Source organism: Erythrolamprus reginae, chromosome Z, assembly GCF_031021105.1.
Source record: "Erythrolamprus reginae isolate rEryReg1 chromosome Z, rEryReg1.hap1, whole genome shotgun sequence".
Classification (NCBI taxonomy): domain Eukaryota; kingdom Metazoa; phylum Chordata; class Lepidosauria; order Squamata; family Dipsadidae; genus Erythrolamprus; species Erythrolamprus reginae.
This window is the reverse complement of record NC_091963.1, coordinates 130,839,788-130,855,997: the sequence shown is the minus strand read 5'-3', so window position 1 is coordinate 130,855,997 and position 16,210 is coordinate 130,839,788. Positions and strand designations below refer to the sequence as shown.

The 16,210-nt window shown below is 43.1% G+C and overlaps 1 protein-coding gene across 2 annotated transcripts in view; it reads right to left on the bottom strand.

Moving 5' to 3' along the window:
* The window catches only part of TTYH1 (tweety family member 1), a 133,614-nt gene extending 118,307 nt beyond the window's left edge, over window positions 1-15,307 (bottom strand). Inside the window, exon 1 of one of the 2 annotated variants that reach the window (XM_070729356.1) lies at window positions 15,061-15,307. In XM_070729356.1, the coding sequence (XP_070585457.1) occupies window positions 15,061-15,186 (126 nt within the window). In that variant the 5' untranslated portion in view covers window positions 15,187-15,307. The remainder of the gene's footprint in view (window positions 1-15,060) is intronic. The other variant, XM_070729355.1, reaches the window with a different exon arrangement.
* Window positions 15,308-16,210: the final 903 nt, after the last annotated feature.

Sequence of the window (16,210 nt, the reverse complement as noted above, 5' to 3'; positions counted from 1 at the left end):
AAGAAGTGGTTGAGAAATTAAAAGGAAATGAATGAGGGATGTTGGAATGTTTTAGAAAGATTTTTTCTTCCTTTTTTTCTTGTTTTTTTTAATGTTTTTCTTTTTATTATAATCATTATCTTAGAGTTAATTGCGATAAGAATGTCAACTGTTTAGAATTTGATACATATAATCAGTGTAATTATTATGTTAAGATTGAAGAGTTTTTTCTGTTTAATTTATATGGGTTGATATTATACATTAGAAAGACAAATCTTCCAGAAAGATAAATTGACAATGGCATTAGGTTAATTTTTTGATTGCATATAATTAATAACAAGTTTTTAAAAAGGTGGATATTTAAAAATTAGAGAGAATGGAAATATACCAAATGAAAAAAAAATGCCTGGCTAACGGGAAACATGCCCACTTCTTTTCTTCCGTCAGTGTAATGAATATACATATGAAACCATGTCATAAATAGAAAGGGGTACAACTTGTATTACAGGTATAATTTTCATCATTCTGAAACCAGTATTTCCTTAATCTTGGCATCTTAATGAGGTGTTGACTTCAACTCCCAGAATTCCTCTGTTTGCAAAATCTGGGAATTGAAGTCCATACATCTTCCAATTGCCAATATTCAGAAATGTTGTTCTGCGTTCACACTATATTGTAATGTGTGGCAGCAGCCAAAAAAGTTAGTATTATCCTCTGTTGTATAAACAGAGGCATAGAATCAAAATCACGTGAAGCATTAGTACCGCTTTATAACTCTTTAGTAAGGCCACACCTGGAATACTGCATCCAGTTTTGGTCATCATATAAAAGGATGTTGAGACTTTTGAAAAAGTGCAGAGAACAACAACTAAGATGATTTAAAGACCTGAAACTAAAACGTGTGAATAACGGTTGCGGGAATTGAGTACGGCTAGTCTGGAGAAAAGGAGTAGGGGCACAGGTATTCACTTACCTTCTCTACCTGTTCACAAATATGAGTGTGTGCATGCCTTCAGCCTCCCACATATGTGCTTTACTTGTGTTCACCTTCCATACATGCATCCGACCTCGAAAACCATGGCTAAATAGGATTTATTTATTTATTTATTTATTTATTTATTTATTTATTTATTTATTTATTTATTTATTTATTTATTTATTTATTTATTTATTTATTTATTTATTTATTTATTTATTTATTTATTTATTTATTTATTTATTTATTTATTTATTTATTAGACTCCGTAGACTCGGGGCAGCTAACAACAGTAATAAACAGCATGTAACAAATCTAATGTTTAAAATAATTTTAAAACCCTTATTTAAACCAGACATACACACAAACATATTATGCAGAAATTGTATAGGCCTAGGGGGAAAAGGGTAGTTCAGTTCCCCCATGCCTGACGACAAAGGTGGGTTTTAAGGAGCTTACGAAAGGCAAGGAGGGTGGGGGCAATTCTGATCTCTGGGGGGAGCTGGTTGCAGAGGGTCAGGGCCGCCACAGAGAAGGCTTTTCCCCTGGGTCCCGCCAGACGACATTGTTTAGTTGACAGGACCCGGAGAAGACCGACTCTGTGGGACTTAACCGGTCGCTGGGATTCGTGCGGCAGAAGGTGGACCCAGATGTATTCTGGTCCGATGCCATGAAGGACTTTATAGGTCATAATCAACACTTTGAATGGTGACCGGAAACTGATCGGCAACCAATGCAGACTGCTGAGTGTTGGTGTAACATGGAGATACCTGGGAAAGCCCATGATAGCTCTCGCAACTGCATTCTGCACGATCTGAAGTTTCCGAACACTTTTCAAAGGTAGCCCCATGTAGTCAAGCCTCGAAGTGATGAGGGCATGAGTGATGGTGAGCAGGGACTCCCGGTCCAAATAGGGCTGCAACTGGTGCACCAGGTGAACCTGGGCAAACGCCCCCCTTGCCACAGCTGAAAGATGTTTCTTTCATTATGCATTATGCTCATTCACAGTTACCAGTTCACCCGAATTGGTCCGAACCAGCTGAATACTACCTTTGACTAGGGGCGACATGATAGCAATATTCTAGAGTTTGAGGGGGGGTGTTGTCAACTTATTTTCCAAAGCAATAGAAAGCAAAGCCAAGAAACAATGGATGGAGACTAATCAAGGACAGAAGCAACCTGGAATTAAGCAGAAACTTCCTGACAATGAACTAAATAAACCATGCTTGCCTTCAGAAGTTGTGGTGCTTCATCACTGGAGGTTTTAAGAAGAGACTGAACAGTCACTTTCACCGAAATGATGTAGAATCTTGTGCTTGAGTAGAGGATTGGATTAGAAGACTTCCAAGATCCATTCCAGATCTGTTTTGATTGAATGGATCACCTTGCCCATTTCACAGGCAACACTGATTTAATTTAATGAATCACAACCCACTTTTGAAGTTTTTCAGACAATTTACTTTCCTTTCAAGATTACACTCCGAAAACACTTCCCCAGCGCTTGTAGCATTCCCAGCTCTGTGCATTAAATGAAAAAGAACTATTTCATTCAGTATTTTTCTTAGCTTTTGCTGCCTAGGAAAGCTTTAGAAAGTACATGTACATTAAGAAATACACTGCACAGCAGATTAGTGGCAGCATATCGCTTCCTAACTAAATACATAACTGTATCTGCCAAGGCTTTCAAAAATTCAAAGAAATGTGTTTGCGCTCAATGCCGATTCGCCCTCTCTACTTAACGAGGCAACAGCTAAGATGATGTATTCCTACATGCCTTTGCAGATACCTGTTAACCTCGATTAATGTTAACTCTGGTTGGTTTTTCAGCTCAGCATCTTGTGCAAACACGGTCCATTTAGCTAGGTTAGAGGTTAGTGGATTGTGCGAAGCCAACAAATGAATTAATTTAGCGACCGGGTTAAACAGATTGCAGGCTCACACCTGAATAAAGCCTTGAGGAATTACAACACAAAGCTAGTCTACAATACTCTGTGCTCCTTCTCAAAGGCAACTCCTTTGAAGCCGGGGATGGGTGAAGGAGACGCTAATACCCATGGGAAGTACTGTACAGTGGTACCTTGGTACTCAATTGCTTTGAAACTCATCAAATTTGGTATTCAACAGATTTGATGCGAAAATGTTGTCCCGGTACAGGTAAACCTCAACTTACCACCCCAGCTGAGTCCAAAATTTATGTTGCTAAGTGAGACATTTGTTAAGTGGGTTTTGCCCTGTTTTGCAACATTGCTTGTCTCAGTTGTTCAGTGAATTACTGCACTTGTTAAATTAGTAACCCAGCTGTTAAATGAATCTGGCTTTCCTATTGACTTTGCTTGTAAGAAGGTCGCAAAAGAGGACATGACAGCCATCGTATTGATATGAGTTAGTTTCTAAATATTTGAATCTTGATCAAGTGACCATTGGGATGATGCAATGCAACGGTCATCGGTCATCTTTGTCAGTGCACAGTCACTAAATGAACTGTTGTAAGTCAAGGATTACCTATAGTTATCATTTGTTTGGCACTCAGTGCAGAAGCTAGAATCTGTCAGTGTTGGCTACCTTGTGATTCACTATGTTATTATTCCTTATTCCTTCAGCGTTTTTGGTTCTCTGTCTCTCCCGGAACCAATTAACTATGAGTACCAAGTATCACTGTAGTTATCTTGCTTGTTGGATTTCTTATTATCATGTTGCCTCCCCCAATAACAAGGATTTCAAATTCAAGCTGAAGTCTAAGTACTCCACCCCATAGTAGGTTGGCAAAGCTGGAGTAAATAATAACAGGGCCAGTTTTTAGTCATGGATTCAGAACAGTGATGGCTATTGTTTTAAAAAATAGAGAAGGAATAGGAAGTATTATCTGCTTAAGGCCAATGTCTCTTAATATTGCAGGCTTAAGATGTATGGATTTCAACTCCCCAGTACATATATGAAAGTCTACATATCTCAAGGTTGAGAAACGCTGGCCTGGGCATAGCAATTCACTGTGGTTTATCCAACCATTGCCCATTTTGTTAGTTTAAAACATCCGTGAAAAGTTATCAGTGAACAAGTGAAGCTGACTAAAAGGACCATTGATGACTACACTCTATACTTAGCCCACCCATTCATAAACTTTGTGAAGACCCTTAGAAAAAGCTAACCATTTCTATAAAGGCTTTTTGTTACAATCCTTTAGCCTTGTTTGTAGAGACCAAGTATTATGGCTATGGAGAGTCTACCCCTCCGAGAGAGAAAGTGATCAGGCAACATTCAATTCACGCACTGAATAGTTCCATAGAAACTACGGTTCCATAGACACAATTTTCAGCCAGTGGGATTATATTGTTCTCACTGGCCCTAGTGTACTTTATGCCCCCCATTTCCCTTCGGTCAATTTCAACAAATAAGTCTCCATTATTCACTTTATCGCTGACCATATTCTTGTCCTGAATTCAAGAAGTCTACCTGCTTGCTTTTTTATTCTCATAATTTTCTTGTACAACAACATCGAAGCAGGGGTGGGATTCAAAAACTTTAGCAAGGGGTTCTCTGTCCGGTTGCTGGGTGGGTGTAGCCTAGTCAGCCTCCTGCACCACAGCAGGAGGCGGGGTTGCTGCTCCCGCTGCTACCAGTGCGCTGTGCACAGCTTAAGGTCCCTGGCATCTGCACGCATGCGCCCCAGCAAAATTTTGCTTCTGCGCATGCAGCCAAATCTCATGAGGGGACATACGTGTGAGAGATTTTGGAGATTTTTTGGTTTCCACTCATGCGCAGAAGCAAAAAAAATCACTGAAATCTCTCCCTTGCATGCGTCCCCTTGTGAGGTTTTGCTTCCTGTGTATGCGCAGAAGCAAAATCTCACTGAGACGTGCGTGTGCGCACACCAGCAACCCAAAGCTGTGCGTGCAGCTTCATTTTTGCTACCAGTGCACCGTCCACTACCGTTCCGATAGCAAGCCAATACTGCTCCCCGGGCTCTGGAGGCCCTCTGGAGGTTGGAAACGAGCCCATTCCCAAACTCCTGGTAGGCCCGTTTTTTGCCCTTCCCAAGCCTCTGGGACTTACCTGCATACAGCCCTAACAAGGTGCTAATGATCTTCCCTGCTTCCTACTCCCTCTGAAGAAGGTTTTTCCCCCATCACTAAGTCTTTGCAGGCTTGTTTTCATCCCTGCTCCCTCTGCAAGATGTTTTTCAGCCCTAACGTGGTGCTAACAATCTCCCTGGCTTGCATTATTTATTTTTATTCCTACTCCCTCCGAAGCTGTTTTTCTAGCCCTAGGTCTTTGCAGGCTTGTTTTCATTCCTATTCTCTCTGAAAAAGGCTTTTTCAGCCCTAAACAAGGGGATAAAATAACATGCTGAAGCTGAACAGACTCAGGATGCTAGCCAGATGAATACCTGGTAGGTAGGGTTTTTTTCTATTTTCCTCCTCCAAAAGTAAGGTGCGTCTTATACTCCAAAACAACGGTAGTGAAAACTGTTTCCCATTTGTATAAACTTAATTAAAAAGAGGCAAGATTTGATCATAAGGCTATGGGTATGATCGTTTTAACCTCCTCTATGCAGATATCCTTCAGCTTTATATTTTTTTAAAAAAATTGGAACATCACATTATAGATTACAATGATTTTTAAACTGGGAGAGAAATGTCATAAATATTGTACTATCTACTTGGGCTATAAATGGGAAGGTATAAATCGATTTCATTCATCAATCAACTTTCTTTTTTTAAACAACAACAACAACAACAACTGTGTTCTAAATTCTATAATTCAAATTGTTCATCAATGGCTGTTTTTAGCTTGGCTGTTTTGTTTTGTTTAGGCTTCTAATTGTTTTAATTTAGTATTTCATTTTGAAGTCTGCTGGCTGTTATAACATGTTTAAGGCAATAAGAACAGAAGATCAGACTCCTGTTTCCAGAAAGAGGGTATCATCTCCATCACAGGACAAGCTTATTCATCTTAGTTTATTAAATTGTCACTTCGATTAAATCTATGAAATTGGAAAACTCCTGTTACTTACAGTTTTAAAAACTGATTGGCATAAAAATATATTTGGGTTTTATCTCCCATGGAAGGTACACAAGGAAGATTTTTCAAATAAAACCATTTTTATTTGACATCCCTACTATTTATTTATTTGTTTGTTTGTTGGTTTGTTTGTTTGTTCGTTTGTTGGTTTGTTGGTTGGTTGGTTTACTTATTTATTTACCTATTTACCTATTTACTTACTGTTCTGTCTGGGTGCCCCCAGACTTCAACACCAACTGAAAAAAGCAGCCAGACACACTGGTAAAAGCAAAGGCACTTTATAGTTTGAAAAACAAACACAGAGAAAAACCTGTTCTTCCAAACAGGCAGGCTATGAGGCTTCACAGCAGAGTCAGGACGGCCAGACAATACAGCAGACTTCTTGAAGGCACACACACCACTGTAGAGAATAAGACCCACGCCTTCCCCCCCAAGGTTTCAGCCTTCAAGGCCACAAGCCAGAATCAGAGATGCCAAAGATCACAGCCAGGTCCCAGGACTCCCAAAGATAATACTCCACAATACAGGAAGGGTGGGTCTGCCTTTTCAGCCTTTCTGGGGAGAACCACACCCAAACCCAGCTGTTGCCTATTTAGGGCTGGAAATACCTGGCTAATTGTCCCCTTCGTTGTGCTGCTCTTCTCTGCCTGAGATCGATGATGGCTTGTGCATTTTCATCTAAGGACTCCAGGCTGCTTGCTGGGGAGAGCTCCACCCCGGGGGACTCAGGCTGTTCTCCCTCTCCCTCGGCCTGATATTCCTCCTCCTCGTCTGCCTGGGCCTCCTCCTCCTCCTCCTCCTGTTCCTCATCCTCCCCCTCTGAGCATGGAGCCGGCAGAGGGTCAGCCGGTCCCTGAGGAGCCTCAGACTGAATCACAACAACTTACTTACTTACTTACTTACTTACTTACTTACTTACTTACTTACTTACTTACTTACTTACTTACTTACTTACTTACTTACTTACTTACGGAATTTTTAGACTCAGGATGGCTTACAACATGTTAGCAATAGCACTTTTTAACAGAGCCAGCATATTGCCTCCACAATCCGGGTCCTCATTTTACCCACCTCGGAAGGGTGGAAGGGTGGGTCAACCTTGAACCGGTTATGAGATTTGAACCGCTGACCTGCAGATCTACAGTCAGCTTCAGTGGGCTGCAGTAAAGCACTCTACCTGCTGCGCCACCGCGGCTCTACACCTATTCTCACTCTACACCTCATTGCTTGATAAAAGCAAATGCTAAGATGCTAACAACTAGGTTTATTTATTTACTTATAAAATTTGTTGGCCGCTCATATAAACCATATAGGATAAATCTGGGCGGCTTACATTCATAAAAATGTATCTGGACATTGTACATTATATACATTTAAACATATATAAATTAAAACTGAACATTAAAACCTAAGGAGCAGTGGTGTAAATGATTTTGCTAACGGTTTGCACATGTTTGCACATAGGCAATGCTTCTGCGCATGCACAGAAGCATCCCCGATAGATGGGTGGAGCCTCCTGCCAGTGCCGCTACTCATTGTAAGTACCAGGCATAACCAGGAGCAAGTCAAAACTGCTAAGGAGTAAATGTAGGGAACGCAGAGACAGATTGGATCTGTGGTTGCTCAATCAATCGATGTCACTGTGCTGTTGCCCCCATTGGGGTTCTAGGCCAAATGGTACAGCCACATCTTAAGGCCCTTACAAAAGTATAGGAGAGTTGGGACCAATTTCCCATGGTGGGGGTTGACAGGGTGTTCGAAGGGCAAGAGCAACAGTGAGAGAAGGCCTTCCTTCTGGACCCATCAGCCAGTATAATTGGGTGGACGGGGCCAGCACGAGTGGGTCAATCCAAGGTGGGTGAGATGATTACTCAAGCAACCTGAGGCATCAATGCCATGAAGGACTTTAACGGTGAAAAGTGAAAAGTTTATTTATTTATTTATTTCATTTATTTTATTTATTCATTTGTCCAATACACAAATACATAGGAAGAAACATAGACATGTAGTAATATATATAAGGGTAAAGTGAACTTAGAGGAGAGGATATATGAAAGAAAGAAAATATACATGATAAGTGAGAGAAAGGAAAGACAATTGGACAGGGGACGAAAGGCACACTAGTGCACATGTTCGCCCCTTACTGGCCCCTTAGGAACCTGGAGAGGTCAATCGTGGAGAGTCTAAGGGAGAAATGTTGGGGGTTAGGGGTTGACACAATTGAATTCGGCAATGAGTTCCACGCTTATAAATAAATAAATAAATAAAGTTGGTCCCACACAACTACAGCTCAAGCTGGATTTACCCTAGGCCAGTAAGGGCGAACCTTTTTTGGATCGCGTGACCAAAGGGGTGTGCTACCATGCGTGCAGGTGCCCACACCCCTTCTATCTCCTCCCACACATACGCACCCCGCGCTGCCCTCTGCGCATGTACACAGGCCTTTCTAAAGCCTGGTAAGTGAAAAAAATGCCCAAACTGGCAAACCGGAAGTTCAGGAAAACACACTTCTGGTTTTTCCATTGTGCTATTTTTTTCCACTGCGGAGGGGTCAGGGAATCTTCCTGAAGCTCTGGAATGCAAAAAACATGCACAACAGGCAAACCAGAAGTTCGGAAAATGCACTTGCACTCTGGAGTCTTATAGAATTTATACATGGTATGCTTGTATGTATGATTGGTTCTTTAAATTGGTTTTTTTTTAGATTATTTTAAATATTAGATTTGTTCACATTGTCTTTTTTATTGTTGTTAGCCGCCCCGAGTCTTCGGAGAGGGGTGGCATACAAATCTAATAAATACAAATACAAATACACTCTGGGGCTTCAGGAATGCAAAAAAACAACAGAATGTGGCAAACCGGAAGTGCATTTTCCGAACTTCCGGTTTGTCCGTTGGGCGACTTTTGGGGAAATCGCAGTGGTCAGCACACCCGCAGTGCAATGGATGAGCCTCACCCTGGGAAAACCACTTTCGTGACCATGGTGTCTCCCCTGCCAGGGGACTTGTTGAGGACTACCTGCATTGTGAATTGACAACATTTATTCAGCTCTTAAGTTAGGGATAATTATTAACAGTGTGCTTTTTCCTGGGTTAAACATATGTTGAAATACATATTATGGATTCAGGAGTGAAATGCTCTCCGTTCACTTGCGCCTGTCGGTTGTTGGAGAGCTGGTCGCAGAGGAAGTGTGAGGCTCCGCCCACCCATCCAGACGTTGCCCCATTTGGGTTCTTTTACCCTCTGCGCATGCACAGAAAGCTTTGTGCATGCGCAGAATGTAGAAGAACCCAATTGGTGGTGTCTGGGTAAGTGGACGGAGCTTCATGCTCCCTTCATGACCGGCTCTCCGACAACCTTAGGATGGATCTATGTTTATCCCAGGCATGTTTGAATTCAGTTACTGTGGATTTACCAACCACGTCTGCTGGAAGTTTGTTCCAAGCATCTACTTCTCTTTCAGTAAAATAATATTTTCTCATGTTGCTTTTGATCTTTCCCCCAACTAACTTCAGATTGTGTCCCCTTGTTCTTGTGTTCACTTTCCTATTAAAAACACTTCCCTCCTGGACCTTATTTAACCCTTTAACATATTTAAATGTTTCGATCATGTCCCCCCTTTCCCTTCTGCCCTCCAGACTATACAGATTGAGTTCATTAAGTCTTTCCTGATACGTTTTATGCTTAAGACCTTCCACCATTCTTGTAGCCCGTCTTTGGACCCCTTCAATTTTGTCAATATCTTTTTGTAGGTGAGGTCTCCAGGACTGAACACAGTATTCCAAATGTGGTCTCACCAGCACTCTATACAGCGGGATCATAATCTCCCTCTTCCTGCTTGTTATACCTCTAGCTATGCAGCCAAGCATCCTACTTGCTTTCCCTATGGATGCCTTCTTTTAATTTAGCTTTAGAACCCTTTTGCAATTTAGGAAGAAATTGTGAAAATATAAATTAAATTGCTTGGCGGAGAAACATACTAGTTTATATTATGTTGATAATGTGCTTTGTCAGAAAACCAGAAATATCTGTTCCTAATCTTACTGCAATAGCACATGAATTTGGGATAATCTCTCATTTCCTTTTGAACTGGGGTAAATCCCACTTGATGTTGCTGGAAACCCTTTGACCCCTTTGCTTATCTTGGCAACAGAAGATTTCTCAGCTGGTAAACTTGAATTTACTCCTTGCGTGAGGTCAGTACAGATCTAGCCAGATGGCTAAAAACTCTCTCATGTATGTATTTGAAGTAAGATAAAGGTGATTAAAATAAGTAAAACTCAAGGCTTTGTTTTTATATTTCCCAGATATTTCCATTACATAATTTTCAAAAAATACAAAACACAATGGATACGTTTCCTGGCAAGGCAATCCTGTAATATTTTCACTGAGTATATTATAGTTACTGTTAAGAAAGGTGGCTTGAATGTCTCCTACACACACACATACACACATGCCAGTGAAGGGCTCCATTTATCTTTTGCTACCAGTACTGGGATCCCGAGGCTGGCGCATGCGCCCCCGCCACATATGCACCCACCCCTGTTTAAGATTTTGCTTCTGCGCGTGTGCAGAAGCAAAAAGAAGAGCACAACTTGCCAAAATATCACCCGGGCAAGTGTCTTCATGCAAGATTTCGCTTTGGACGCAAGCCAATTCATTAAAACTAAACTAAATTTTATCTAAGAACTCCAATTATTAAAAAACAATCACTCACATTCATTCCATTTACATTCATCTCTCTCTCTCTCCCTCCCTCCCTCCCTCCATATATATATATATATATATATATATATATATATATATATATATATATATATATATATACACACACACACACACACACACACACACACACACACACACACACACAGTATTCTGGGGGGAAATTGATTCCAAAGTCCGGGGCTGCCACAGAGAAGGCTCTAGCCCTAGGCCCCACCCAGCGACATTGCCTAGCTGACAGGACCTGGAGTAGGCCAACTCTTTGGGACCTGACCGGTTGCTGGGATTCATGATTAACACAACCATTGCACATGCTCTGCCATGCATCCAGATCCATAGGTTTGGTGATTCAATCGTGCCAACAGGATTGATGCTACTCTAACATCTAGAGGGAAGATGTTCCAAAGGGAAGATGCCACAACAGAAGAGACTTCTTGGGTCCGGCTGGATGACATCCTCTAATAGATGGGGACCTTGAGCATGACTCTTTCACTGGACGTAATGGCATGGGTAGGATCATGCCAGGGAAGAGTTTATGGGTAAGTATCAGCATCTCAGATTGAAGCTAGAAGCACAGTGGCAACCCATGCATAGTTCACATAATTGCCTGCCCCACTGCATTCTGTACCTGCTACAGCTTCCGGAGGCTCTCCAAGGGCAGCCAACTATAAAGCACATTGCAGTAGTCATTTTTGTGACTTTTGAAATTGATTATGTGCCATAAGGTCAGTATCTATAACAGCCGTGGTGGCACAACTGTTAGAATGCAATATTTGAGGTTGACTCTGCCCATAGTCAGGTGTTTGATCCTGACCAGTTCAAAGTTGACTCAGCCTTCCATCCTTCTGAGGTGGGTAAAATGAGGACTTAGATTGCTGCATCAACCAAAGGATAGCATCGAGATTGCTCAATGTCACAGTGACACTTTATATTGCACTAGTGAAGCCACATTTGGGATAAGAGCCAGGCTGGTGCAGTGGTTAGAGTGCAGCACTGCCGGCTACTTCAGCTAACTGCTAGCTGTAGCTCAGCAGTTCGAATCTCACCACTGACTCACTCTTCCATATTTCCGAGGTGGGTAAAATGAGGAACCAGATTGTTGGGAGCAATATGCTGATTTTGTAAACCACTTAGAGAGGGTTGTAAAAGCACTATTAAGCGGTATATAAGTCTAAATGCTATTGCTTCTGCATCCAGTTCTGGTCACCAAGATATAGAAAAGATGCTGAGTCCCCAGAAATAAGGCAGAGAAAAGCAACAAAGATGACAAGGAGTCTGGATGCTAAATGGTAGGGTGACTGGCTAAGGGAACTAGGTAGGCTGATGGGGAGAAGTGTTACAATAGCCAACTTCCAGTATTAAGGATTGTCACAGGGAAGAGCAGATTGGTTTATTCTTGATAGCACCTGAATGGAAGACAAGAAGCAATGGGTGGGAGCTGATCAGAAGGACATCAAACATGGAACCAAGGAGGAATTTTGTGACTATGAGAACAATTAATCAATTGAACAGTTAGACTTCCAGAGTTGTGGGAGTCTTGCTGGAGAGTTTCAAGAAAAGTTTTGTCCAAGATGGTATAAGACAATGATGGCGAACCTTTTTTTCCTCGGGTGCCAAAAGATTGTGGCCATGAGTGCCCACACCCATAATTCAATGCCTAGGGAGGGTGAAAACAGCCTCCCCCGCCCCCCAGAGATCCTCCGGAGGCTGGAAATGGCCTGTTCCCAACATGGTGGGCCCAGTAAGCTTGTGTTTTGCCCTCCCCAGGCTCCTCCAGCTCCGTGGAGCTGGAGGAGGATAAAAATAGCCTCCCCCATCCCCCTGGAGGCTCTCTGGAAGCCAAAAATGCCCTCCGAGAGTCTCTGTGTGAGCCAAAAATCAGCTGCCCTGCACACATGCACAGTGAAACTGAGCTAGGACCATGGCTCATGAGCCAGCAGATATGGCTCCACATGCCACCTGTGGCACCCATGCCATAGGTTCGCCATCACTGGTATAAGGACCCCTGCCTCGAGCAGGGGATTGTACTGGAAGACCTTCAAGGTCCCTTCCAACCTGATATGATATTCTGAAACACTGAGAATAAATACTAAACAATGTGAAACCAGTCCACCGTAACCTTGAAAATATATTAAATACATTAACAACAGGATAATTGTTTTATACATAATGGACTTTTCAGGAAATGTTTAATAATGATGGGTTAAAATTACCATGGTGTTAGAGATATAATGCAGGAGCTGGAACATTAACTGATATGTCAAGTCTTGTCCTATTACTGTTTCAATGTGAGTTGACGCTGGTTTGGTAATATAATTCTGGATCAATAGTGGCATATTAAGAAGGCAATGTGATATTGGATATATGACTAGGTTTTAGTATCTAACAAGGCATCAAGAATTGTGGGGTTTTTTCATTTATGGGTTTAGATAAAAGAGTTATTGTATAATATTACAGGGAAAAATCTACACCTGATTTAAGGAAATGGATATACATTGTTTTCCAACACTAAACTTTTTTCCTCCTCTGACAGACAAAAAAAACTTCTAAAAGTAATAGTAGAACCTTTTGGAAATGTTTTTTTTAATTTTCCTTCCCTCCTTCCCTCCCTCTCTCCCCTCCTTCCTTCCTCCATTTTTTCCTATGATTCATGCTGCTATAAGCATTTGTATTTTTTAGCAGTTTGCACAACACAATTGCTTTAAAAATGAGCACTTTTTAAATGGGCTAATATCTACTTATTCCCAGATGGGTAGTTTCCCAAGTTCCTTAGTTCATATTTGTGTTGCTAAAAAGAAGCAAAAAGATTGAGAAAATTAAATGCTGAATTGTGACTAGCTAAATTGTGACTAGCTAAATATGCAGGTGAGTGTTCATAATTTGCTAACCCATGTTTGCTTTAAACCACAATGGAAAAGCTACCAATGCCTGTCTCACTCTTATTGCTTTTTATTGCTAAATCATGGTTTACAAAGCAGAGTGGCTGAGTTCACACAACATATCGAGGGGGAAAAAAAACCCCATCAAGTGATGGCTTGTGAAAATTCATACAAATAATATGGCTGCCACGTATTCTCAGTCATGCTGTTATATGGCTGCTTTCGAGCAAAGGGTGATGTTATTTGTGAATCCACCAAGCACAGCACTGGTTGATATCTACTTCCACAACCGGTGCAGCACTTTTTCTCAGTGACACAACTGTTGGATCATTGCCAGCTATATTCACCCTCTCTTGGTTCCTCTGAACATGCCTTTAAACATTCTCCTCTAGACCAGTCTGTCTATAGATCTCAACTTCTTAAGTGACCCCACAAGGCAATGTACCCCAATTTTGCCCCTTCCGGTTGTGTTAGGTCTATGATTTTTTTAAGGGTTCCCATCAACATGGCCAAAGACATTCCATCGCATTTGGAGGGTGCCGTGTTGGATAAAAGAATACCACTAGGCTGAGTGTCGCCAAACACAAGAGGGCTACCCAAAATTCTTTGCTTGAGAGAAGAATCTATTTTTTTCCTGGCATACTATAACCTCAAAGGAACTCAGGGCTCTGGTAGACCAGGAATGCTACCGCCGGGAACTACTCTCCTTCTTCCTGCTCTTTATCCCCATCCTCAGTTCCCTTACTCTGATCCCTTCCATTTACATTCCCTCTCCATCTCTCCCTACTCCAACTTCATTCCTATCTGGTCCTCCATCTTTCCCGTGGCTCGTCTCCCTCCGGATATCTCCCATCCCTTCGCTCCTCCCTTAACCGCCTCCCCCACCTCGGGTTCTCCAGTCCATCCTCCCCTTCCCAATCCTCCCCAGGACCAGGCTGGCTCGCCCTTCCCTCCCTCCTGCCTCTCTTTGATTCTCACTTTTTTTCATCTCCCCCCCCCACCCCCACCGTGGGGCTACTTTCCCTCCACCCCTCCCTCTGCCCCGGACACTTCGCTTCTGCCCCGTCCTATTTCGAGAGTCCCACTTCTCTGCCCCTTTTCCTGCCTTTCATTGCCCCTGACCGCCCCTTCCTTTCCTCCTTACACCCATCCACCAAGGTTGCTCGGTGCGCTGCAGTTGGATTCGCGTTATTCAAGTCTCCCCCCCGCTCCCGCCGCCGCCGCCGCCGATTTTCCCCACTCTCGCTTCTCTCCCCGGCTTCATCCATCCGCTGCCTTCCTCCTCCTCCTCCTCCTGAGCCTCCCTCCTCTCGCTTCTCCCTTCGCCTCCGTCCCTGGTTGCCTTCCCTGCCGGCTCCCCACTCTTGTTCCAGCGAGCCCCAGTCCCGTCTCTCTTCACTCCGTGCCTTCGATACCCACGTTCCCACGGTGTGGCGTGTGTTTGTGTGTGTGTGCGGTGGTGGTGGTAGAGGAGAGACTCACCTGCTGGTAGCCCAAATCCTCTGGAGCAAATTCGCTCCCCGCTGCCTCGAACTGGAAGTTGATGTGCGGCGCCTGGTGCAGAAGGAAAGTCCACCACGAAGCTCGGTACCCCTGGGGGGACCCCATCCTTCCCTCCTGGGGCGCCCAGAAAGCCGGCGCTGCCTCTCACCGTGCTGGACGTCGCCCTCCCATGCTGGCGCAGGGACGGGTTTGGGGAACGGAGTGAAGAGAAGCTCTGAAAAACATCAGGGCTTATCCGCGCGGGATATTGGGGGGGGGGGGGGGGGGTTGTGGGGAAATCGGGAGGGGGGGGGGAGAAGAGCTGGTTGGGAATGGGGAAAGGACGGAGAAAAGGCGCAGAGCCACCTAGCGAATGTGTCTGTTAAAGTCACCAAATTCTGTCTTGCCCTCCCAGAGATCGAGAGCTGGGCTCCCTCCGGTGGTCTTCGCCTTCTATGCAATAAAGATAAAAACCCCGCTTAGCAGACTGGTTAGGAGGTGGTCCTCGACTTACAACACTTTGCTTGCAATTTATAGCAATAGCATTTAGACTGACTTACTTACTTACTCAGTCACTCAGTCATTCACTCACTCACTAATTTATTTATTTATTTATTTATTTATTTATTTATTTATTTATTTATTTATTTATTTATTTACTAATTAAATATCTTTATTAAATGAAGCAGTGGAAGTGATGTGCCAGTGCCTGGAGGCTGTTAGGGTCTGGATGGGTGTCAACAGACTCAAACTCAACCCTGATAAGACAGAGTGGCTGTGGGTTTTGCCTCCCAAGGACAATTCCATCTGTCCAACCATCACCCTGAGTGGGGAATTATTGACCTCCTCGGAGAGGGTTCGCAACTTGGGCATCCTCCTCGATCCACAGCTCACATTAGAGAACCATCTTTCGTCTGTGGCGAGGGGGGCGTTTGCCCAGGTTCACCTGGTGCACCAGTTGCGGCCCTGTCTGGACCGGGACTCATTGCTCACAGTCACTCATGCCCTCATCACCTCGAGGTTCAACTACTGCAATGCTCTCTACATGGGGCTACCTTTGAAAAGTGTTCAGAAACTTCACATCATGCAGCATGCAGCTGCGAGAGCAATAATGGGCTTTTCCAAATATGCCCATGTCACACCAACACTC